General features: G+C 38.7%; 1 protein-coding gene across 1 annotated transcript; it reads right to left on the bottom strand.

Moving 5' to 3' along the window:
- Positions 1–761: 761 nt before the first annotated feature.
- On the bottom strand, positions 762–25,986 carry LOC128681607 (uncharacterized). The gene is made up of 12 exons (XM_053765622.2): positions 24,763–25,986; positions 23,059–23,193; positions 22,712–22,828; positions 15,788–15,991; positions 14,657–14,737; positions 14,162–14,311; positions 13,209–13,382; positions 12,553–12,701; positions 11,811–12,029; positions 10,169–10,290; positions 9,094–9,197; positions 762–8,450 (listed from the first exon to the last, which is right to left on the bottom strand). Exons 1-12 carry the CDS (start codon positions 25,499–25,501, stop codon positions 6,895–6,897), a joined length of 3,750 nt encoding a protein of 1,249 aa, XP_053621597.1. The 5' UTR covers positions 25,502–25,986; the 3' UTR covers positions 762–6,894.
- Positions 25,987–26,198: the final 212 nt, after the last annotated feature.

Genomic DNA, 26,198 nt, shown 5'->3' with positions numbered 1-26,198 from the left:
GGTTGGTTATGTATGTTATTTTGTGATATATAGTTAATAATAAAGAGTTACCTATAACATTTGTTTCCTTTGCAACACTGCAAATATTGATCCATGGGACTTCCAAATACGCTCAACGGCCCACACTAAGCTTGTAGGTATCGTCGCTCCGATGGAAACTAGCACAGAAAGTAGCAAACACAGAACTGCAGACGAAATATATGTGATCAAATTTTTCACCGCGCTGGGAGTCGAACCCAGGACCTCTACATAGCGGACGGACGTCAATTACTATTGACTTTATGTCGGTTCCACACTGTCGTCGAATAGTTTGCCAATCTTTGGAGGATTCGGTTTACATTGGTTTTTCGTTGCGGTAAATAAAAGCTAATACTAACTACGTAATGTTCACGCATTCGCGTCAGCATGGCTCATAAGTTCAGCGACAGTGTGGCGATGCCATTATACTTAAACGATCTGTGCCTTTATTCGCATAATATCAGTACGTTTATTTAAAATCAATATATATATAAAACTCTTCCGTTACTGACTGACTCACTGACAACGCACAGCCGAAACGAAAACGAAACAAAACGTAGAAAGTTGAAATTTGGCGTGTAGGTACCTAGGACAGTATAGGGGAGCACTGAGAAGGGATTTCCTGAAATTCCCACGGGAAACGGATTTTTACTCACATACGGAGTTGTGGAAACAAGCTAGTGAAGCATATAATCTTAGAATCATGGCAAGGTTGGTTGGTTGGTGTTCAATAAAACAATATATAAAAACATAGTTACTATATCTAGTGTCCACTTACATCGGCAGCATCAACAAGCTTCGATACATCGGTATACTTTCTGTGGCGCCAAAACATTCAAAAACGACCAAATTCCTTATAACTAAGCTGTGGCGTAGCGTGGGCTGCATCGCCCGGGGCGGAAACATAACTTGACGCCCCTTTGATGATATAAAAATATGGCGGTACTGTGAAAACGCGTAAAATGTTTATTTCCAAAGAATGTAAAACGATTTTATCCATCAAAAGACACAACTGGGTGAAGTTTTTAGCATTTAATTCACGGCCATTACCCTCCTTCAAATTTCAACAAAGACAAGATACTTTTAACTACCCTAATTTATGAACAATAATCTGTGTTGGGGGTAGTGTGAAATTTTATCAACATTTGGTTTTTAAGATTTTAGCAAGGTACTTTCTATGTCTTTCTTTATTTTGAAGGACTGTCGAAAATTCACCGAACTGCCAATGTGATGGCTCTCACCAAACCATGGAACACATAGTATAGTGTCTTGCGTGCTATCAACTGCACAATGAAAGACCTGCATGATGTCATAGATAATCTGTGGCGTCCTAACAAATCTTACTGATTTGAGTGCTAAGATGAAAATTGGTATTGTAAAATAGAGGCATTATTAAAAATCGCGCCCGGGGCTATACCCCTCGCTACGCCATTGTAAATACGTATGATTTCTAAATAAATTTATCACTTTACTAACAGCTGCTGCAATATATAGGGTTGACATTATGGCGTGGTAACAAGGCATAGAGACGATAGGTATAGTTGAATTTATTCTAAAAATTATATGTCAAAAAGCCAATATTTTTCTATGAAATTATTATTTTTTAACATGTTAACACACATAACTTATATCCTATTCACCTTGGACTGAGACAAAAGGTAAACAAACCTTGAACAAAAAATCAGTATGTCTCGTTATTCCTTTGTTAATTTTAATAATTTAAAAACAACAACAACAAAAAATTTAACATTAACAGAAAGTAAGAACAAAATTAACAAAGGAATAACGAGAAATAATGATTTTTTGTTCAAGGTTTGTTTACCTTTTGTCTCAGTCCAAGATGAATAGGGTATAGGTTTTAGGATTAGGTTACAAAAACACAACTTCTGTTTTATATCGACAAGTCTTTTGTGTAGCTATATTGTAGTTTTCATAGACCACCACTTGCTTCTGGTTAAGGAAAACATGGCGAGGAAACCGGCACACTGGTTGTTTTTAGTTCACTAGTGTGCATACGACTACCTGCCGTGTCGTAAAATTCATGTCAGATGCCTTTAGGCTACTTGAATAAAATTTGACACTAGTGTTAGCAACAACACATTCGATATGATGATGGTGATTGAAGAAATTCGATTAAAAAATAAACATACGTTAGATTTCAAATTGTATTTAAGTATTGTATGTTTTTTTTGCATGTTTGACAATTTTATTATTATGGACAAAATGATTTGGGATAACTTGTTATTTAACAGCTCTAACAGACAGATAATTAGTTGAAATGTGAATGGTTCTATAAAAAAAAAGTTGATCATAATGCGGCTGGTTTGACTTTTTCAATTAGACAAAAAAAAAAAATAAAACGAATTCTAAATTGTGAAAATATCAAACACCTCTTTTACGACATTAAGTTAAAATTTTCTAGTGTTGCTTTAGTTACACTATATTTTTGTTTTATATTTTTTTATTGCGACAGTTTTTGAGTAGACCTTTTACTTGTAGAGTTCAAACGCGATGAAAAAATTTATATGATATACGTATACTCGGCTTTATTATCGCACTCCGCTTCGGGTCGCGCGAAAATCCCGTGTCATAACAGAAAGTAAAGACCCTTTTTTAACCTTTTGATAAGTAAAGTCAACCTTTTCAGTGTCATTATGCCTTGTTATCGCACACAAAATGAGTGCATTGCAATTATCGACTATTTGATCCCTTATAGGATAGCTAAACTGACACTTTATAGTCAATATTATATGTGACATATCATCGTATTTTGTAATCAGTTTTACCGCGTTGTGAATAAAAGCATTGAATGAAATACGGATATACGATCTGGGCGCATAATGTCAACTATCATTTTCGCATAACGTCAATATCGGATAATACCATTTTCGCAAAATGTCATTCACTCGCGATATTATTATAAAAATATGTTCTATTTAATAGTAGGTATTGATATCGAGGTATATTTCCAATTCTGTATTAGGTTTTTCTGGATAAAAAAATGAATTAAACAGAAAAAATAGGTTTTGAGAAAGTGACATTGTTCAACATGTCGTTTTGCAAAAGCGACATTTTGCGTTAAGATCTAAAATACTTGTACAACAAAATTAAGAATTTAATCTTCTTTCCCGTCCCGTAAAAATATACTCTTAAAATAAATTAAATCTAAATACATACAATCCAGGATTAAAACATAAAACATTGTTATTGTAGGAAACTTAACAAACAATTAAAAAAAAAAAAAACAACATGGCCCGTTAATTAGGAACTAAATCTATGTACTTACATAATAAATAAGATCACATTTTGGTTGTCTAGTGCGTTGTTATTCATATTTTTTTAACCGACAATGCTTGACATCAAAATGTCAGAAAAAGAACAGTGGTATTTTTTTTTCACTATTTTATTTTCCTTTCAACGCACTAAAACTAAACATAAGAACTTAACATATTATATTACACTTAAAATAAATCAATAAACTGTATGAAATGTTTGATCAAAAAACTCACAGAATGTAAAAGATGAATACGACATTTCATAGACCGAAAAAAAAAAAACCAATTTTCTTGTAGATAACATAAAATTTAGGTTTTGACAGCCCCATATCGTATGTTTATCACCATATATGATGTCGTATTGTACTTATATAATCATATTAATATGATTATATTGACCTTTAAGACATATTTTGTGGTGTTTTAAATGTTTATTTCCATTGAAAAGCATGTTTACGTATTTAGTTACAGTAAATTGCAAAGACCTATTAATAGAATAAAAAAGTAACATATATGTTAAAGCTGGGTACAGGTTATTGTTACAGCTAAGAAATTGTGTTATTCACCCTCTTATTCATAAAAGTCTCCGTTATATCATGGACCAAATATAGTTTTATTCATTTTTGTCCATAGTTATATGAATTATTCTTTATTTTTACAATCTTTAGAGAATGGTGAAATAGTATCACATTGATTTTATAAAAAAGGAAATATTTTTTTAAGTTTTATGTGTAGGGGTTAATTTTGGAACTATTCAACCGATTTTTAAAATCCTTTCACCAGTAGGAAGTTACATTATTCCTGAGTGAAATGAATTTTTATTTAGTGTTCTTCGCGCGAGCAAGTATAATATAATATAGGATCAATTTAAGATTGTCAGAGGCTGTCGCGTAAAAATTTACACATCATGGCTAACTGTTTTGTGAATATGATTGCTGTGCTGCCACTAGATATTTAGTCGTAAATTCATAACAGATACCTTCCAGTGACTTAAATAATACCTGACATGAGTGTTAGCAATAAGACATTTTAGTATATTTTAGTACTAACTAATATGTTCTTTCGTTTTGTTAAATCAATTATTGAATAGAGAGACAGGGACAAAACATATTTTAACTAAAATATGTATAACAGGATTTTTTTATGAATAAGACGGTTGCAATAACCTTTTATTAGTAATATAAGGGCTGTAACATAAATGGAATGTGAAAAGAGTCTGAAAAAATATATCTACATATACAAAATGAATATAGATATATACATGCGAGGTAAAACTGGGTGCGGAATTATATTTTAACAGATATTACTTGGAAGGTATAAAATTATGTCATGAATTCTGTAAGCCGAACAAAATAAAGCAAATTATAATATTTATGGTTATATACCTGCAAAGGGTAAACCATTTACACACATTATCGTGCAATTGTAAGTATTTGTTAGAAGGCTGCAGCAAAACTATATTTCAAGTTTGAAAAAGAGGTTATGTAATTAGTATTCTAATATCGAATATCGAGTACGTATGTACATAAGTTTTGAATTTTATATAATATTTAACCAACATCATTAAATGTACTTTCCATTCTTACTTACGCTATAATAATAAGAAAAAGTAATTTAAAAAATAAGCCAAATATTATTTTAAACATTCACCAATTAAAATTAGAGACGAACAATTAATTTCCGTTAATGTAATTTAAATTTAATTTCTACTTTATCATTGCATGCATTGTGCAAATATCCTCCTGTTACTTACTTCCGTCTCGTTTTACAAGAATACTAACAGATAGTAAGAAAGAGAATAAAGAATCTACGTATTATAAAAAAAAAACTTCGTTCGCTGTACCACAGATATTACAAATATTACTCTATAAATGCAACAATGACACATGGATAAAGGAATGCTGAATCTGAACTGAACTGAATCGAATTAACCGAGAAATGTATGCAGTTACATCGACTATTAATAACAGTAACCGAAACTTGGTGTAATATTTTCCATAAACAGTTTATTGTAAATTTGTTATTTATAGTATGTATTATTAATAAATTGATTTTTCAATATTTCGTATCACTATATTTGAACAAATCATTTCACCTGGAGACGTTGCGAAGGCATTATGCGATGAAATATAACATTCTATGTTTACGTAGCTCACGTAATATATTACGTGCTATAATTAAGTTAAATATTACAAAAAAAAGGTACATTTATATCTTTGAATCTTAAAGCTGCCAAGCCAGAGTTAATGCGAAATAAATATACAGGGTTACTGGTATCTGACGCATAATCTTCCAAAGGCGCATAAGGTACATAGCGACTAACATCTTTTGTTCTACGACTTTTGCGTAATACATACATTTTTTTTTTCTTTTTAATGACAAGTTTTAATGTCGTTTCTATATAACGTTAACTCTATGTTCGATTCCGCTACATAACGCTACTGTACTGTCTGTCTCGTGTTGCTCGGCTATTACATAAAGTTAAGATATGTAGAATCGCAAAGTAGATTGTATTTTTTTTATATGAAAAAAAAATTACGAATCACGAAAAGTCGTAGAATAAAAGTTGCTTGTTTTGATGTACCCAAGTAGTCTTTAGGAGGTTTTGCGTTTGATACGAGTATATTATTACAGAGCTATTTTTAAAACACAATCTCGCAGGACAGTGTAGCGGACATCATAAACAAAGATCTTTGTTCGAATCGTTTTGATTTCAGTTAAAATTACGATCATACAATTTGTTTTGTTTAATCTATACTATTATTATTATAAAGAGGCGTTTGTGAGTTTGTATGTTTGAGGCGGGTAATATAAGAAACTACTGAACCTATTCCAAAAATTCTATCACCATTAGAAAGGTACATTATCCAAGATTGCTATAGGCTATATTTTATCTCAAAATTCCCACGGGAGCGAAGCCTCGGGCAACATCTAGTTATTGTTAAGTTTACTGCACTCTCTTAGTTCACTTGTTCCTCTTTCCACCCAAAGGTTCATCATCATCACGGGGTGCCATCTTCGAATTGAAGTTTGGAGGTCAGCATACGGAAACCCTCGCTTTTTTGTCTTTTTTTTGGTCATTATTTTTACCTAAAGGTTGGCTGCGAGAAATTGAACTTGCGATATGTTCGCCTTTGCGCTCATTTGTGTTTGAATGTGACCTTGATGTAAATTATGACTACTTCGTGAATTGTGCAATAAAGACTCCATTTATTTATCTAATTATCCGTTCCAATGCTAAACACTCAATGTGAATCGCGGGCGGGGCGGGCGGGTGAGGTGGTACGGTGGCGGTAACGCGAAGACGCAAACATAGATATACGAATGTAAGGACAGGACAATAATAATTAAAAAGTATATATCGATCAAAACTCGTCGAGCTAACGTTGTTCATGACGTCGCTGCGAGGTTGTCGATACTTAAAAATATCCCTGTATAAAGTAAAAACTGCATATATTTTACTTTATAAACTAGATCGGTATAAATATAATTTACTTTTTATCATAACACTAATTCTCAATTTCACTGAATATTTAAAAGAAAATAGTAAAAAATCTACCACAGCTACAACAACTCTGGCTTAGTGTCATAGTCTAAAAATTCACAAACTGTTACCGAACATCATTCTATCGTCGTATAAACTTAATCTATTACACTCACTTGCTCTGCCCTTCTGCAACGCCCTGTCCCTTCGAGCCCTCCGCACGGCCACTGGCAAATCCCCCGGAGTTTTAACCCGACCAGCTGGGTTTTGTAGGTTTATATCACCCGAAGACGAAAATATCTCGGAAACCTGTTCCAAAGAACGCTGCCTTTTTATAGAAAGATTCTTCAAAGTTGGTTTAGGGCTTTTGTCGACGTCCGGCGTCATATATTTTAAATCTGTCGTATTTATTTCGCCGTTCAACGCGGCCAAATACACAGGATTATCGCCGCTGTACGCGACCGAGTTCTCTTTGTCATTGGGATCACTGAATTCGTTGTCGAAATTCGTATATTTATTCTGATATTTGTTGAAACCAAAATCTGTCACTTGACTAGCTTCTTTTAACACGTCGTTCTGGTACTTTTTCTTATCGGTGTCTTTAGCTATAGTTTGCATTGTAATTTTAGAACCGCCGTTTTCAGATAGCAACATCAAATGTTCGTCTTCGCTGCTCGAACAATCCGAATTGATTTCGAACGGGGAATCTGTGTAGTTTTCTGTCTGTCCGTTTATGTATTGGAGTTCCAAATTGATGCTTGCCCTTGAAGAGCTGCCGCTGTTGGAATCGATTATTTTATTATCGCAGCTCAATCGCTTCTTAACAGTCGAGTCTTCCGATTCGGAATTGCCAGATTTGAAAATACTCTGCGACGACATCGATGATTGATATTTCCTTATGCTTTCAGAGCTGCCTTGGGTTTTATTCGAGTCTAAATTAAGCGGTATCGATTTCGGGACTATAACGGCGAATATTTGATTGGGATTTTTGCCGTCATCAGTCGGTAATTCTTTGAAGTTGAACACACGATTCTCTCGATTTAAATCGGACTCTATCATCATCGTGGGCGATAGGGTACGATTCGGCGGCGACAGAGTGCATGGCGCTTCAAAATTGTATGACGTGCGTTCTTGGCTCAACACTAAGTTTGTCGGTCGATCGAAATTAATTGGTTTCTCGACGACTGAGGTCTGAGTCCTTCCATTCTGTACACTCGACTCTGGCACCAACTTCACCTCCGTATCTTTTTGATTCTTGTACCTTTCGAAGAATTTTTTAATACCCCATTTTGGTTTTTCTACTTTGACGTCGTTCAGTATGTTTGTTTGCTTCGGGCCTCGATCGACGTCGTGGTTAGTGACGTCATTAGGTATGTAATCTAAAGGCCTTTGATAAGACCTTATCTCGTTCATATCCGGTATTGGTCTATGCGTGACTCTAGCCACAGACAAGCAGTTTTCTTCTATTGTTTGTGGTCTGGGTGTCTCTGTGGTGATGTCTTTGAGGGATTTGTGTATGAGTTCGACCGTGTGTGTCTGTGTGTGCGTGTTGCGCTCGATGCAGGCGTTGCGGCCGATGCGGGGGTGGGGGTAGAGGAGGGGGGTGGTGACGTCACACGTTTGGTTTGTCGTGCAGTTGGAGTTCTTGTCCGGCTCCTGATGAGCGGGTGCATCTGTAACAATGACCATTTGGTAAACAATATTACACAAGTTTTCAGAGTTGCCGAATAATCTGAAACATTTTTCGCCGGCCTCTTTTTGTTTGAAATAACTTTATTGCATAACTAGCTGATGCCTGCGATTTCGTTCGCATGGCCGAACTATTTTTGTTAAGACGTCAAAATTATTAGAGAAATTTAATTGTACAGACAAAACGAAGCCTATACATACAGAAGATGCACATCAGACTGAAAAACTATATTTCCTATAGTTTAGCTGGACCATTATGATTTCTTCTGGTGTTCCAGATCTTCGATTTTTATACATCAACAGGAAATGCTCATCAGGCTGAACAACTTTTGTTAAGGCGTAATTTCTTTATTTCCTATAATTCAGTTGGACCATATCATCGATTTTTGTCTACTGTTTTATTATATGTATTGATAAAACACAGTAACAGAAAAAGCAAACTAGCAACGGCGGACTTATCCCATGGAGGGAACTCTTCCGTTCTCCGACAAGCGGGGCTGGGGTAGACGAGTGGGGACGCGGTCCCGCCACCCCATACCGAGCGGAAAACGGTTTTAATTCAGTTGCCATTTTTAGTGATAATGTAAAAGTGGGCCGTTGGGTGTAGTTGAATAGTTCGGTACTCACCCGGCGGGTGTGGATGCAAGTTGTTGTCGTGTATGACGGGTCCTTGCGTCTGCAGCATTTGCTTGAGTTCAGCCATGCGTTCTTCAACGCACACTGCTGTAAGCCTGTGAATGTATTCATAAAATATGGTTCCCTATTTTTATGCATGCAATTTTATGTCATAATTTAACATGCCATACTTTTACTATGGCATAATGATTTTTAAGCATAACGTTCTTACCCATAATGGTTTACGCATAACAATTTGAACCATAACTAAACTAACCCAAAGTAAAAGTTAATATTGACACATTTACCCGTATGCCAAAAATCAATTATGCCTTAGACCTATTACGCCAAAATCGTTATGCCAAAGAACAATAGGACAAAATAGTTTATGCGATAAAAAGTGGACCCACAAAATATTATTATTGTAAAAAAAATATTTAGTATTAGCCGCGCCCCGGGGCTTCGCTCCCGTGGGAATTTCGGGATAAAAAATACCCTATGTGTTATTCCAGGTTATATTCTATTCGTCTACCAATTTTAATAACAATCGGTCCAGTAGATTTTGTGCAAAAGAGGAACAAACATACATACACACATCCTCACAAACTTTTTCCTCCTCAACCTCACAAACCGTGTCCTCACAAACCGCATTTAAAATATTAGTAAGACATATTTTCGATTATAATTTTGCTTATAGCCGAGAATAAACAATTTTACAATTTCTATTCTATACATACATGCTACTAATATTACAAAGGCGAAAGTTTGTTATGTGTGTATGTTTGTTCGAGTTTGTTTTATATGACGTGAAAAAGTGCCTGTGAAGGCCTAATTTCTGAATAAATTATTTGATTTTGATTTTTATAATCTCATACTTTTTGAAAATGGACTTTTCAACCAAGTTTAAATCTTCGTATAATGATTGGATCATTGCATTGTTATAGTCTATGGATTATCATAATGATCGTAAATATATCTAATATGCCTAGATTATACATTTTTTTCACAATTCCGTTACCTTGTCAACTAATAATACAAACAACAACAAACCCTATGCAAATGAAATAAGGGTCATAATCCTACATACCTGGCCTCAGCATCGTGATCCCAGCACTCTTCGCAAGTGTCGGAGGCTATCTTCAGCGCCCTGGCCTCGGGCACGGGCCCGCGCGGCAGCGGCGGCCGGACCTTGTTGCGGGATACTAAACTCTGTGCCGATGGTAATAAGGTTCATTATGTTCATGCGTAAATTTCTTTTATTCTTGTTGCGTGAGACTAAACTCTGTACAGGTGGTAATAAGGTTCATTATGTTCATGAGTAAATTTCTTTTATTCTTGTTGCGTGAGACTAAACTCTGTACAGGTGGTAATAAGGTTCATTATGTTCATGAGTAAATTTCTTTTATTCTTATTGCGTGAGACTAAACTCTGTACAGGTGGTAATAAGGTTCATTATGTTCATGAGTAAATTTCTTTTATTCTTGTTGCGTGAGACTAAACTCTGTACAGGTGGTAATAAGGTTCATTATGTTCATGAGTAAATTTCTTTTATTCTTATTGCGTGAGACTAAACTCTGTACAGGTGGTAATAAGGTTCATTATGTTCATGAGTAAATTTCTTTTATTCTTGTTGCGTGAGACTAAACTCTGTACAGGTGGTAATAAGGTTCATTATGCTCATGAGTAAATTTCTTTTATTCTTGTTGCGTGAGACTAAACTCTGTACAGGTGGTAATAAGGTTCATTATGTTCATGAGTAAATTTCTTTTATTCTTGTTGCGTGAGACTAAACTCTGTACAGGTGGTAATAAGGTTCATTATTATATTACATAATAGGCTAGTTGACAAATATTTGCTTTGATGACTATTCGAAGGCCCTTATATAAAACCCCCGAACGCTCCATACTAAATGGCATGTAGGAGTGACGTCACAACGTGATGACTTCTTAAAGTTTTTACAAAATTTTTGTTTGTTATGAAGGTTAAATTTACTTTTATAATTTCATACTTTTTGAAAATGGACTTTTGAACCAACTTGAAATATTCGTATTTAGATCTAGCTGTATTGTTAGAGTCTATGAATTATCATAATGATAATAAATATATCTATTTTAGTTAGATTATATATAATTTTTACAACTTTCTGACCTTGTCAACTACCCTATTATATAAAAAAAATCTTTCTTTTTCACTAATTGCATCATTTACAAGAAGTATTTCTTTGAAGATTTCTTCTAAGCAAATAAAGAGTGAATTTTTTTTTGTTGAGGCATATATTAGACTTTGTGGCATTGGAAATAATGTTCATTTATTAAATCTGTAGTCGACGTGGGCCTCAGCCCACGGCCTCGCGGTTAGAGGGGCCTCACGCCACGTTGATTTAGGTATTACTTAAAAGCCACGAACGCATCGAAAAAACGCGAGAGGATCTCTCAAAATGTATTTTGACCACATAAAATTATGATCTTGCGCCGCCATTTGGCACGACCACCACGCAATCGATCGTCTTATCATCGCATCTCAATCGGTCAGAAAAAAATTAAAAATCCTATTGACAGATCCTACATACATATCTTCTAAATGTCATCAAAATCGGACCAACGGTTGGAAAGTTATCGCGTTACAAACATACATACATAAATTTTTTTTTTGCCCCAAGTTGATTAGTAGACTTTTTTTTTTTTGCTCAGTTAAACCTCGGTCGGATCAATTAGTGGGTATAGAGCCACCTGCATCTGCTGCAGCGTGTCGCAGCAGACGGCGTGGTGCGTGTAGGGCATGACATAGCGCGGCGGCGCACCGCAATGCGCGCCGCCGCAGCGCCACAACATCTCCCACAGCACGAGCCCGAGCGCGAACACGTCCACCGCGCACAGCGCCGCCAGCGCCCCGCTGAGGTCCAGCGCGCCCTCCAGCGCCTCGGGCGCCAGGTAGCGCAGCGTGCCCGCCTGTACTCACACGTTTTTCTTTTATTTCTTACCTAGCTGAGCCCCGGCGCTTCGCTCCGTGGGAATTAAAAAAAAAAGTACCCTATGTGTCATTCCAGGTTATATTCTACCCGTGTACCAAGTTTCATAACAATCGGTCCGGTATATTTTGCATGATAGGATAACAAACATACACACACACACACACATACATCCTCACAAACTTTCGTGTTTATAATATTAGTAGGATAGGATTATATTGTCGACCCGCCCTGGATTCGCACGCATGTAATATTATATGTCAATGTATGTCTCAAATTTGTATAAGACAAAGGGAAAAATTCAAATTCACAAAATTTATGAAAATTTCACCGTTAAATATAGGATATCGAAATTTGGCATGGATGTAGATGAAAACTTGAAATTAATCACAGCATATATTTTTTTTAAATTAACACCCAAAGGGGTTGATTTTGGGGGGTGAAAATTTGTATGAAAATTAATAACATATTCTAGAGTTTGAACAATATATAGGTATACTCACTTCAGAGATCCTAGTGTGTGTCCTGGGCCCCCGCTGCGGGTGTAGCACCTGAGCCAGACCCAGGTCCGCGAGGCGAGCGTGCCCGCGGGCGGAGATTAGTACATTACTGCTGTTTACGTCACGATGGACGATGCACGGCTTCATTGGCGCTGGCATTAAACATATTTGAATTAATGAATGTTAATTTATTAGAAAAACAACTACAAAACATAATGACATAAAAGAAAATGAAAAAAAAATATATAAACGTGACAAAAAAAATCACGTCGGTGCTGTAAATCGTTGAGGAGTTCCCTATTCGGGAGCCGATCCTGGGTATAGTTACGTCGTGCATTATCACAATAATGCATTGGTATCCAAACTAAACGTGTGTACAAAATTTCAGCTAAATTGATAGCTCAAAGATGTCTACTTCAAAATTGAGTTGCAAGATTATGTATATGGATAAACGAAACCAAAAATAAACTATGGATTCAAATTAAAGGTTACCACCCCAATCTGCGTCGTAATCGTAACTTGGTTGGACAGGTTGTTGGTTTAGGTAAAACAGCACATATTTCGCATTGTGTCGATAAAACAACAGGAGCTGTCGATGAAACAGTAGGAGCTGTCGATAAAACAGTAGGAGCTGTCGATAAAACAGCACGAATACTCACTGTTAGAATGCAGATGGGCCAACGCTGAGGCCAATCCATGGGCTATAGTAGCAAACTCGATCCAAGTTAGAGGTTGTTGTTCCAATCTCCGCCGCAACGTGGTCGGGCAGAGTTCCAGCACTATCAGGTGTTGACGACCGCCGTCTTCTGTCAGAGTGGGCCGTGTATCACTCCCTGGGAGTGGGACAAATAATAGATTATACACTAAGATACCAGTGCACTGGGCCTTTGATAGAGGCGGTTAAGTCACTCTCACAATGGTCGGTCTTTGGATGGGTGACCAAAAAATAAAAACTTTATTTCACAATGGTCGCTCTTTGGATGGGTGATAAAAAAAAACTTTATTTATTAATAGAATTCAGGTTTTACAGATACATTTAGGAAACAAGTATTTAGAATTTACGATATCAGTTTTTGTTTGGCTGTGGTTCTGCACTAAGTCTTCGGAAATCACAAATAATAGATTATACACTAGGATAGATAGAAGTGTTCAATAGCGCAGTGGTTAGCGCGCTCGGCCTTTGATAGTGGCGGTTAAGTCACTCTCACAATGGTCGGTAATTGGATGGGTGACCTCTACGGAAGGCACGTCAATAAGTGTTGTGTGTCGAATATAGAATTTCAATTTATATTTAAGTACAGTGTACTGACGTAATAGCTGAGATAGGCGAGATGTGTTTAACATGTTCGTTTGATAATATGTTTGACGACCTCGGTGGCGCAGTGGTAAAGTGCTTGCCTCAGAACCGAGAGGTCCCGGGATCGAGGTCACGATGGAAAATGATCTTTTTCTGATTGGTCCGGGTCTTAGATGTTTATCTATATGTGTATTTGGTATAATATATAGTATCGTTGAGTTAGTATCCCGTAACACAAGTCTCGAACTTACTTTGGGGCAAGCTCAATCTGTGTGATTTGTCCTCATATATATATTTATATGTTGGTTTACTTACCATAGTACCTCAGGATATTCTCGTGAGCGGTCATAGGCAGGGAGTATATGGAGGCTTCCTTCTGCCAGGCGGAGGCGGTGGAGTACAGCTTCACGGCCACGGGTGTGGCGCCCAGCGTGCCGCGCCACACTGAGCCGAACTTGCCTTGGCCTGGGGGTGAGGGAAAGTTATAAATAAATTTGAAATGGCTGATCTGATGGTAAATTATATAATTAGTGTCTCAACGATTTTCGGCTTCGTGCTTGTAATGTGTAATGACGGATAGCTAGTTAAAGATTCTTATGTTGAATGCAATAAGGTTTGGTTTTAATCCTAATCCTAATTAATTATAATTGAGAAAGTAAGTTTGCTTGTTTGTTTGTTACCACTTCACGCTCTATCTACTCAACGAATCTTCTTGAAATTTCGCATACATGTGGTTTGAAGTGTGGAGAAAGACATACCTTTCATCCCGGAAAATTAATGCGGTCGAAGCCACGGGCAATAGCTAGTTACCTATATGTTCAATAAGAGTTAGATTGTCCACACAGAGCAGCCCGGTGGCCAAAGAGTCAGGACCGCTTCCCATCGCATCACCTGCAAATAATAATATAAAAATAATTCAACCATCCATCCACATCAATGTATATATATTTGTGACCGTCCAAATAAAAAGGGACCTTATGGAAGCTGGCAATTAGGTCTTTATTGCCGTTGTTCGAATACAAAACAACGGCAATAATGGCGTAAATGCCGAGCGCCATAAGGTCCCTTTTGATTTGGACGACCACATTTGTTTGTCTTTCTTTAGAACAGTAGTTGGAAGGGTGGAGAGTTACACAGGCTATTTTATGTCGCGGGCGAAGCCGCGGCCTGCTGACAAATAATAAAATATAAAAAAACTTACGTTATAATAGTGAAGCGGTGGTGGTGAATGGTTAAGACTCGGCCTGTGGATCGAGCGTTCTAAGGTTCGAATCCTACTCGTGCCACATGAGTTTGTATACCAATCTGACTCATGTATAGTAGTTTTCATAGACCATGACCTTGCTTCCGGTGGAAAACATCGTGAGGAAACCTGCAGACTGGTTGATTATCAACTTGTGTGTGAAATGGAGAAGGCAATGGCAAACCGTAATAGTGCCAAGAAAGTCGTGTGTGTTTTTCATTTCATGTAATGACCACGAGACCCTCAGAGACATGAAGAAATACGACATTTACGATATACAAAGCGTTCAATTCAAATGTTGATGATTGCTACTTACGACGCGGTATTCACGCGTGACCCATAACGGAGCACTATAATACAGCCGAATTATCTATGTTACGATTAAAGCACGCGTGTGTCATGCAACGTTATGGAGTAAGAAGATGAAGTAGACAAGTAGATGCAAGATAAATTTTTTATGTCTTTTTTTTGTCTATTTAAAAATGTGTTTGTTATCAAAGTTACCTCATTAAAACTATATATTTTTATTTGAAAAATAAGCTGTTTTTTGTTTCAAATTGAGACATTTATATGTACAATCTATTAATGAAGATTTTAAGTGTTGGGTAAGATTAGAACCGTGGCACCTGACATCACAAGGCGCATACCTCACAAACTGAGCCAAATCCAACACGCTTGAATTGACGAAATTAACCTACCTTTCTCGACGTCAGCACACAAGCTAATATCATCCTTCTCTCTGGATTTACCGCAGTAGAATCTTCTCAGCACCACAGCGGTGACCAGTAAAGCCGCTAATGCTAGGATACTTGAGGCTAGTATGTTCGAGTAGTTTGTCGTTTGTTGAGAATTATTCATTGTTGATTCCGCTTTCACTGTCACCGTTTCTGTTTTGAGCGATACTGGAAATAAATAAATATATAAAGACAAATCACACAGATTGAACTAGCCCCAAAGTAAATTCGAGACTTGTGTTACGGGATACTAATTCAACGATACTATATTTTATAACAAATACATATATAGATAAACATCCGAGACCCGGGCCAATAAGAAAAAGATCATTTTCCATCATGACCCGACGGTTCAAAGGCAAGCACTTTACTACTGCGCCACCGAGGTCGACAAAATAAAATAAGAAAAAAAAAAACTTTCGCATAGATGATTTATACCACAAGTTGGCCATTTAGAAGGAACAACTAGCGTAGTTGCCAACAAATCAGATTCTTTTTTCAAAATATCAAAAACAAACCTTTTTATAGGCCTTGTATAACAAGTGACACATGTCAACAGAAACAGGTAATGTAACATTCAAAAAGATAACATTTATTAGAGCTAATAAATACTAATTGAAAAAATAAATTAGATAGGTCAATTAAACATTGATTTAATTTGTTTCACTATGTGAATGTATCAAAAAAATATTTTTTTAATAGTTATAATGTAATAGTTAATAATGAACATTTAATTTTTAAATTTTGATAAATATTATGAAGAATAAATTAACATTTTTTTAGAAATGAACACTACATTTAAGGATTGACTTTGTGTAAAAATATGTAGGTGTCTTTTTGCGTTGGAGTAAAAAATCGGGTTGTCTGTCAACGCTGACCCTATTTGTTACCGATACATAAGTCGTTCCCTGCATTAATTTATACTGTGGGCTGGCGGCAATGCGTATGCTTTTACTATACTGGGACACGCGCAAATAACGCGCCTTATTTGGTAATGTTCGCGGTCCTCGATCGTGATTGGCGCTCGCAGTCGCTATAGTCCGTTGATAGCATCACGCGTTCCCGCTTCCCGCGCCCGCTCTCAAGTCAGTCTGTGTCGTCGTTCGTCTTGTAACAGTCGTGTGTGCTAAGATAAATATTCCGTGATTGTAAAGTGTTAAGGCTCCTCATTGTACGATAATAAACGCTGTTGTACCTACCTAAGTCCACTAATCTTTCATTTCTAACATCTGGTCCATTCGAGTCGGACAGTTAATATTAAAGTGCAACCGCGTCGCGTTCCGCGTGCCTCAGTCAGGACACCTACCAGTGAACTCGTTTCATCACAATGGTGGGAACAAGAAGCACGGCGAGGGAACCACTCGAGGAGCCATCGTCCATCACGGAGTCACCACGACCTATAGTCACTAGCGGCGGCACTCAAGATGAAAGGCTGTACGACACGGCCGCAGCACTGCCGCCCGGTGGCACTTCGGCACCCGTCGCTCCCGTCACAACTGCGTCCAATGGGTCGCACGCCACCACGACGGCGGGAGTACCACAGCCAAACGACACCAGCCAGCCGTTGAGAGACCTAACGGCGGCTTTATTAGAGGTAGTTCGCGGGGTTCGCCCCGCACCCGCGACTCACAGGTATGCTGACTTACCTTACTTTAATGGAAATACTGGTGACTGGTTATATTTTAAAAGTGCATTTGTCGAGTCACAGTCCGCCTTTACGGAGGCGGAAAATATGGCCCGGCTTCGCAAGTTCCTAAAGGGAGTAGCTTTGGAATCGGTAAAGGGTTTATTTGTAGGAGGTATTGAAGCGCTAGAAATTGTGGAAAGGCTAGAAGCACGTTTCGGCCGACCACACGCTTTGGTTACAAACGAACTGGAAAAATTATGCCACTTACCAAAGTTGCTAGACAGTCCAAGGGAAGTCTGTATTTTTGCTTCTAAAGTAAATAATATTATATCTACTATAAAGGTACTAAATAAAATCGAGTACTTACATAACCCATTTTTATTTAATTTATTTTTAATTTCTTAGACAGAGAGGCTGATCTCAATTCTAGGCATGCCAAATGTGAGATAGTCGAAGAGCGAAAGGACTGCAAGCGCCATCACTGTGGCACCACAAACACAAAAGTCAACATGTGCCCTATATGCAACGCCTCAAGCCATTATACCCCGGCATGCCCTAAATTTATATCCATAACCGCTTCAGAAAGGTGGGAGGCAGCTCGTAAAAACAAATTATGTTTTAGATGCCTTGGCAAACGGACATGGAATCACAGATGCAAAGGGAAGAAGTGCGAAGCGCAAGGCTGCGAGTACTACCACCACAAGCTGCTGCACGACGACGCAGCGCAGCCAATGAAGAGTGACAACGGCGTGGCGGCACCACGACAGCGAACGCAAAGCAACAGAGCCGGAGGTCAAGCGACTGTCTTCGAGTCGTGTAGCAACGCGACTACAGCAGCGGCGGGAGCACTGCGTTCGGTGCAAACCTACCTCAAAGTTTTACCAGTTCAATTATCGGGACCACATGGTGAGATAGATACTTATGCCTTATTAGATGACGGGTCCACCATTACATTGCTGACATCAAGTCTGGCAGACAAGATTGGTGTCGCTGGGCCAGCAGCACCTTTTGTCATAGAGGCCATAGCAGGAGCGCACATCGACGCTGTTAACTCCCAGCGAGTAAAGTTCTCCATTAAAGGTAAGTACACAAATAATAAAATTAATATCGAGGCACGTACCATAGATAGTTTGAACATTTCCCCCCAGTCTGTGCCAACCGAAGCCCTAGCTCATTGTGAACATCTACAAGACATTAGTGACCAACTTGTCTATGCAACAGCGGAACCACTTATACTAATAGGACAAGACAATTGGTCCCTGCTCATTGCATCTGAGGTACGACGTGGTAAGCTAGAACAGCCAGTGGCGTCGCACACACCTCTCGGCTGGGTGTTACACGGACAAAAAAGAGTATGTCCCTACGGTCGCGGTGGCTACATGCTGCAAGAGCGTTTTCATTGCAGCCATGCACATACGAAAGACGAAGCCATTGAACAATTAATAAAGGAGCACTACGATTTGGAGTCATTGGGAGTAGAGCCGCGCCGACCTCAAGCTGACCCTGAACATCAAGAAGAATTTCCCGAAGCTGTAGATCCTATAATAAACAATCACTATATGGATGACTATTTACAGAGTTTTGACACCGCGGCTGAGGCGAACCGTGTGGCTCAGGCAGTGGATGCTGTACACCGTCGAGGCAACTTCGTGCTGCAGAAGTGGGCATCGAATGACAGCAACGCCATCGCCGGTCTCGCAGTAGAGCCCATGACTCCTAATGTCAACATCAACGAAGAAGAAAAAATATTGGGGCTCGTTTGGCGAATAGCCGACGACACCCTGGGTTTTAATTTATCTAAATTTTCCTTCAACAATAGTATTACTAAACGTCAATTGTTGAAAGAAGTTATGTCTCTCTATGATCCTTTAGGCCTTGTAACGCCAATTACCATCCAAGGCAAACAAATATTACAAGAGGCTTGGTGCAGTAACGTTGGGTGGGATGACCCCTTACCATTTAAATTAGAACAAGTTTGGCAGACTTGGTTAATTTCTTTACAAGGTTTAAAGGATGTAGCACTACCCCGATGTTACCCATTATTTAGTTCAGCAGAGACACTTGAGCTGCACGTTTTTGTTGACGCGAGCGAAGTCGCCTACGCCGCTGCGGCTTATTGGCGATCAGTAAACGACAAAGGCGAGGTACAGGTCTCGCTCGCGGCAGCAAAGGCACGTGTGGCCCCCATTAAGATTGTTTCTATACCTAGACTTGAATTACAGGCAGCTGTTCTGGGTGGTCGGCTGGCGCACGCCGTCGAGCTTCATCACTCGCGTCGCCCGGATCGTCGCGTGCTGTGGACTGACTCGCGCACCGTGTTGTCGTGGCTGCGCGCGGGCTCGCGTTCATTCAAACCCTTCGTAGCGCACCGCGTGGCCGAACTGGAAGAGACCACAACGACCTCGGAGTGGAGATGGGTGCCCACAGCTGACAACGTCGCCGACGACGCTACTCGTCGCGTACAGACCGACTTCACAGCTGCACATCGTTGGTTTCGAGGCCCGGAATTTCTATACAAAGAAGAAAAACTCTGGCCGCACGACAAGGACCCGCTCCATTCCACAGAAACTGGCGAAGAACGTGTGGCTGCGACCGCCATTCGCCCGCAACTCAAAGATGCCCTACCCGATGTGTCGAGATTCTCATCCTGGATCCATCTAATCAGATCAACCGCACGCATACTGCAATTCATCGATCGCTGCAAAACCCACACCGTCACCGCCATGCGTAGAAAACGCACTCGCTGCACTCCATCTGAGGACCCTGACTGGACAGGTGTCCAACCCCGGTCATCCCGCGCTAGCGCAAGAACGACTCCACAGCGCAACCACAGCAATGCTAGCGCCTCCCGCACCTACGTGCCCCTCGCAGCCTTTTACACGCGCCGCGCTGAACTCATATGGACACGCGCCCTTCAGGAAGACTGCTTTTCGTCGGAGCTACGTGACATCACCGGCGGGAGGAGACTATCTACTGACAGTCGCCTTCGACATCTATCCTTGACTACGGACCAAAATGGCGTATTGAGGTTACGCTCTCGAACTGCCGCCGCGACTGATATCAACGAGGAAACTCTGTCCCCAGCAGTGTTAGACGGAGACCACGCCTACAGTCGACTGTATATAAACTGGATCCACCGAAAGTTACATCATAGCGGCGTCGAATGCGTTACAAATGAGATACGCCAAAGATTTTGGATGCTACGCATTAGACCCACAGTAAGAGCAGTCATCAGACGATGCCAGCCCCTGCAGACTGCGCCGTGCCACGCCTCCTGAACCGCTGACGGGGAACCTGCCACCGTGTCGCCTCACCCATCATCAGCGTCCATTCACACAAACAGGATTGGATTATTTCGGGCCGCTTTCAGTCACTATAGCGAGACACCATGAGAAGCGCTACGTTGCCTTATTTACCTGCTTGACGACAAGGGCAGTTCATTTAGAAATAGCGTCGTCACTCTCTGCTGATGCTGCTGTGCTCGCACTACGTCGTATGATGGCTAGACGTGGTTGCCCCGACACTGTATGGAGTGACAATGGTTCTAACTTCCACGGAGCTGATGCTGAACTACGAAAGGCAGCCCTAACCTCTATGAAACAAGAAGCGGACATTCGACAAATAAACTGGCACTACATTCCTCCAGGTGCACCGTTCATGGGCGGAGCTTGGGAACGGTTAGTGCGTTCAGTTAAAACCGCACTGACGGCTACATTGCACGAACGTCACCCTCACGAAGACGTCCTCCACACTCTACTTACGGAAGTCGAACATACAATTAATTCTCGACCACTGTCACACGTGTCGGTCGCACCGGAAGACGACACCGCCTTAACCCCTAACCACTTCCTATTAGGGGGTCCTTCAAAGGTTCCATTACCGGGCGCATTTACCAAGGTAGACGAGCTTGGACGGTCGCATTGGAAAGCTGCTCAACGATTGGCTGATCTATTCTGGCAGCGCTGGGTGCGGGAAGTCCTACCTCTCCTTCATCATCGGCGGGAGCCGCATGGTCACGGCGAGGCGGTAAAAGTAGGCGATGTGGTCGTCATAGTGGACTCCACGTTACCACGAAACGTATGGCCGAAGGGAAGGGTGGAGCAGGTCTATCCAGGCGCGGACGGAGTAATACGAGTCGTAGACGTCAAAACTAAGAATGGCCTAATGCGTCGCCCGACTAAGCGTTTAGTTATATTGCCAGTAGAATGTTAAGCTGTGTTGTTTGTATAATTCTCCAAAAGTCAGATTTGTAATTCATTTAGTCTATAACTTCAATGTAATAATTCAAGTTATCATTGAACTTTATTAGTTATATTCATAATTTGTTTAATCTGCCTATAACTATACTAGTTGTTGAACTGTAATAGTTGTTGTATACATGACGCGTTTTGTCGTGGGCTTGTCACGACATAGTAACTCAAATTATTCCTTACAATCGATAAGCTTATATTACGGTACAGCGCGTCATTGTATTCATTGGAATTATGTTCCTGTGTAAGTCATTGTATTCATTGGAATTATGTTCCTGTGTAAGTCATTGTATTCATTGGAATTATGTTCCTGTGTAAATAATTTTATTCATTGAAATTATGTTCATGTGTAAATCATTGTGTTCGTTAGAATACTTATATGTTTTGTGTACGTCATTGTAAATGTTAGCATTTATTGTATATTTCCTTGTACACCGAGCTGTAACTTGTACCAGTTAGCTAAGTAAGGACCACTCAAGTATTAACTTGTCATCAACGGGATTACATGTATCGGTAGCTGAATACTGCCTATATGTTTACTGCGTTCACACGGCGGGAGAGATGTTACCGATACATAAGTCGTTCCCTGCATTAATTTATACTGTGGGCTGGCGGCAATGCGTATGCTTTTACTATACTGGGACACGCGCAAATAACGCGCCTTATTTGGTAATGTTCGCGGTCCTCGATCGTGATTGGCGCTCGCAGTCGCTATAGTCCGTTGATAGCATCACGCGTTCCCGCTTCCCGCGCCCGCTCTCAAGTCAGTCTGTGTCGTCGTTCGTCTTGTAACAGTCGTGTGTGCTAAGATAAATATTCCGTGATTGTAAAGTGTTAAGGCTCCTCATTGTACGATAATAAACGCTGTTGTACCTACCTAAGTCCACTAATCTTTCATTTCTAACACTATTGTATATAACAACTGGATTATAATACACACTTGCAGAGTTCGATTAGTGCTAAAAGTGTACTAAAAGTTTATTCCACTTTGCGCACCAAAGTGACACTTACAGAAGTCTCCGTTGCACATGCTATGAGTGCAGCAACAGAACTTGGAGCCGGGGAGCAGTTCCTGAACCGAAGTGCACTTGTCGCACGAGCTGCGGCCTTGAGATGAGTGCCAGCATCCTGGATACAACATATTATATTATTTACCAGGATGGTAGGCAGATTTAATGGTGAAAGCATTCTCTACCTTCATTATTCTAATATTTTACAACTTTTCGCTTTGTATAAGTTCTCATATAAACTAAACGTTTATATAAGTAAATTTTTTGTTCCCTTCTTATCTTTGTGTAAAATTGTTTCTTGTCTCTTGTATGTAGCGTAAGTAAAATTTTTTTTATTTATCTACTCACCTTGGCCTAGTATAGTGATGTTGCCAGCGGTGTCCTGATGCCAGAGAGTGTAGCAGTACGGGCGTGGGTGAGCGCACTGCTCCACCTCCACCACATCTCCGTTCGGCAGGGTCATCTCCGATATAGGACCAGTTACTGAAAAAGACGATCGATTCTAAACATTTCCACCTTTTGACGGCAATATGTTAACTCTTTTCTTATAGTCCTGTCACTTACCATGTGGCTTAATTAATAAATATGATTTGATTTCATTTTAACACTCCCTTCCTATTCATACTATTTTGGACCAATCCATTTAAAATCAAAATCAAATCATACATTCAGAAAGTAGGCCTTCACAAACACTTTTTCACATCATAATCTAAATTAAATATTTACCAAAGTTACATACTACTAAGCATTTTTCTACTAAGCAACGACAACTGCTGAGAAGAAATTCCGAAAGAATCTCATTTAAATAGTGTTGGTCCCTATCACGCCAGAAGGGCTTACCATTTTTTAAATATAAATGTATGATGGCAACATTAGTAAGAGAGGGAGATAAGGTAAGAGTGGGTAGTTGAGTTAATATAAAGTGGCTCTAAGCCTTTTATTTTTGGATTCCGGTTACTACATGGGTGCTAAAATACCGATTTAGGTCTTTAATATATTTTTTTACAGGAAGTCACATTATTCAAGAAGGACAAATATATTCTTTTTACATGTTACAACACACAAAAAGTGAAAAAATGATATTTGTTTGATATTGATGTTGAACCAAAATTCTACAAATATTATAAATGGGAAAGTTTGTGAGGATGTATGTTTGTTATTCTTCACGCAAAATCTACTGGACGGATAATTTGGTACACAGGTAGAATATAACCTGGAACACTTAGAGTACTCTTTATCCCGAAATTGCCACGGGAGTGAAGCCCCAGGGCACAGCTAGTAGGTACACACAAATTGTAGGTTAATTACATCATGCATCCGAAGCCATCTTGCTTCATAATTGGTTAATTAAAAATCAAAATAATGTTATTTCTTATCTATTATATTACTTTCCATCCAATTAAAAATTATACCTCAGCAGTAAATACTCATCAAACTAAAAACTTTTGATATAATGTAATTTCTATATATATAATTAGCTTTCGTTCGTGTTAATTTTCCGGGACGAAAAGTACCCTATGTCCTTCTCCACACTTCAAACTACATGTATGCAAAATTTCAAGATTATTTGAGTGGATAGAGCCCAAGAGGTGACAAACAAACTTTCGCATTTATAATATTAGTTAATAATACTAGTTATAACATAGTGGTCTCTTTGTGTTCCAAATCAGATGTCCCAGATCGTCAATTCTCATATCTCAATAGGAAATGCTTATCAGTCTGAATCAGCACCGCTTTTGCTTTTTTTTTCTTTTTTTTAAGGCGTCATTGATATGATCTTTAGTTTAGAGGTCCATTAGAATAAGGCTGTTCCATTTTAAAAAAAGATATACCCTATATGTTGCAAGGTTTATAGATATAAAACAAAAAACTTTTTTGTTGTAGTTCACAGAATAACATATGAAAACAAACAGACAGACATAAAACTTCTTACTGTATTATTCCTATTGTGTAAATATTTTTAACTAAATAAATTAATTAACACTAAATATATTTTTTGTAAATATATTAAATTTACAAACTTCTTTTACATTGATAAGGTTCAATACAAACCATAGCTGTCATTTTCCACCATCATCTGCGCATTGGCCTCGTCTTCATATGAAGGAGTCACACTCTTAGACACACTATGTATTTTGTATAAACAAGTGATCGAAGGACCCAGTGTAGCTGGAGGGTCAGTAACAATGATGGCAGCTTTCACTTTATGCTTTTCCACTTGATTTGATGATAAACTGTTTTTATTTTCATAGCTAGTCTTGCTGGAACTAATCGCCGTTTTCTCAAAAGATCCAACCATTTCCCTTGTGTTCGATGCAAATTCACTCATTTTTGTCTCATCCGAATCATGCACAAACTCTTGCATATCCAAACTTCTTTTTTCCACAGCTGATTCGCCTGGCCAGTTAGACACACCGTAATTTGAATTTGGATCCACACTTCTTTTTCTAATAGTTTTCTCGTTCCTTGCAATTTGATCACTTTCTGCATCTGGCCAGTAAGGATTGATGAAATCGCTTGAATAAGGAGTGTCAACACTTCTTTTTCCTACAATTTTTACTTCTGGCCAGTTGTAATGTGCATCCTGGATAGTATTCCTATGGATTGGCCTCCTATGGTGATATTTAGTGAATGTCCTCACATAGTGTGGAGATTTGTACAGATGTATTTCATTTTTGGAATCCTGGGAATCGTGCGGTCGAGACGTCAGTACTTTTGCGGTAAATATAAATAAAAACAAAACCATGCATTTTAATATTGGTGTCACCCTTTGAGATATAATTCCTTCCATCGTATCAGTTCAAATCACTTGTGCAACATTCTAAGTCTATAGCGTGTTTACTGCATTACGTTTTGGAATACCTAGCAACCACATTGCAGTTCTATCGATTTTTTTCTACACACCTAAGAGCGGCGTGACTGCGGCTCAAGATGAACTTTGACTTATAAAACATGAAAATAATTAAAACATCTCCGTGATCTGTTAATTTAATTCCAACAACATACGCTTTACTTATAAATTAGATAATGATAAGAAATTTAAGTGTGAGATGTGTCTCGGCAAGTTTAATGAAAGGTCCAGTTTAACACAATTTATATTTAACTGTAGCGGCGTGCAAAAGTTTTGTAATAGGAAGATATATTTGTATTATTATTAGATATTATCACAATAGATCCACACACGTTTATTTTTTACAGAAAATCGATACAATGTTGACAAACACAAATCAATTCATTTCCCGACATATTTAGTGTAGTGACGTAATGACGTTACGTTTAATTTAGTGGGATTACTTTATGAATAAATTAACCTTGGGATAAAATATTTAACTTTTATTATTGGATAGGATATTAAATACAAATTTCAAAAACTCAATTGTTTATTTAGGATTTAATATGAAATGCTCTTGATTATAATTCATATTTGGGTTGATTTTATGTGTATATGAAACTCTCAACGCAAAAACTGAACGCAGCCTACACAATGA

The sequence above is a fragment of the Plodia interpunctella genome, chromosome 27 (genome assembly GCF_027563975.2).
Source record: "Plodia interpunctella isolate USDA-ARS_2022_Savannah chromosome 27, ilPloInte3.2, whole genome shotgun sequence".
In the NCBI taxonomy this organism is placed as follows: Eukaryota; Metazoa; Arthropoda; class Insecta; order Lepidoptera; family Pyralidae; genus Plodia; species Plodia interpunctella.
The sequence above is the reverse complement of the archived record's forward strand: the minus strand, read 5'-3'. Positions and strand labels throughout refer to the sequence as shown.

Coding starts and splice junctions, on each gene's coding strand:
- LOC128681607 (XM_053765622.2), bottom strand. CDS start 25,501: ATGGAAGGAATTATATCTCAAAGGGTGACACCAATATTAAAATGCATG. Junction 23,194..24,762: donor GGTGGAAAATGACAGCTATG/GTTTGTATTGAA, acceptor CGTCTTTTTCAG/TAACTGGTCCTATATCGGAG. Junction 8,451..9,093: donor CTTGCATCCACACCCGCCGG/GTGAGTACCGAA, acceptor TCATTGTTACAG/ATGCACCCGCTCATCAGGAG.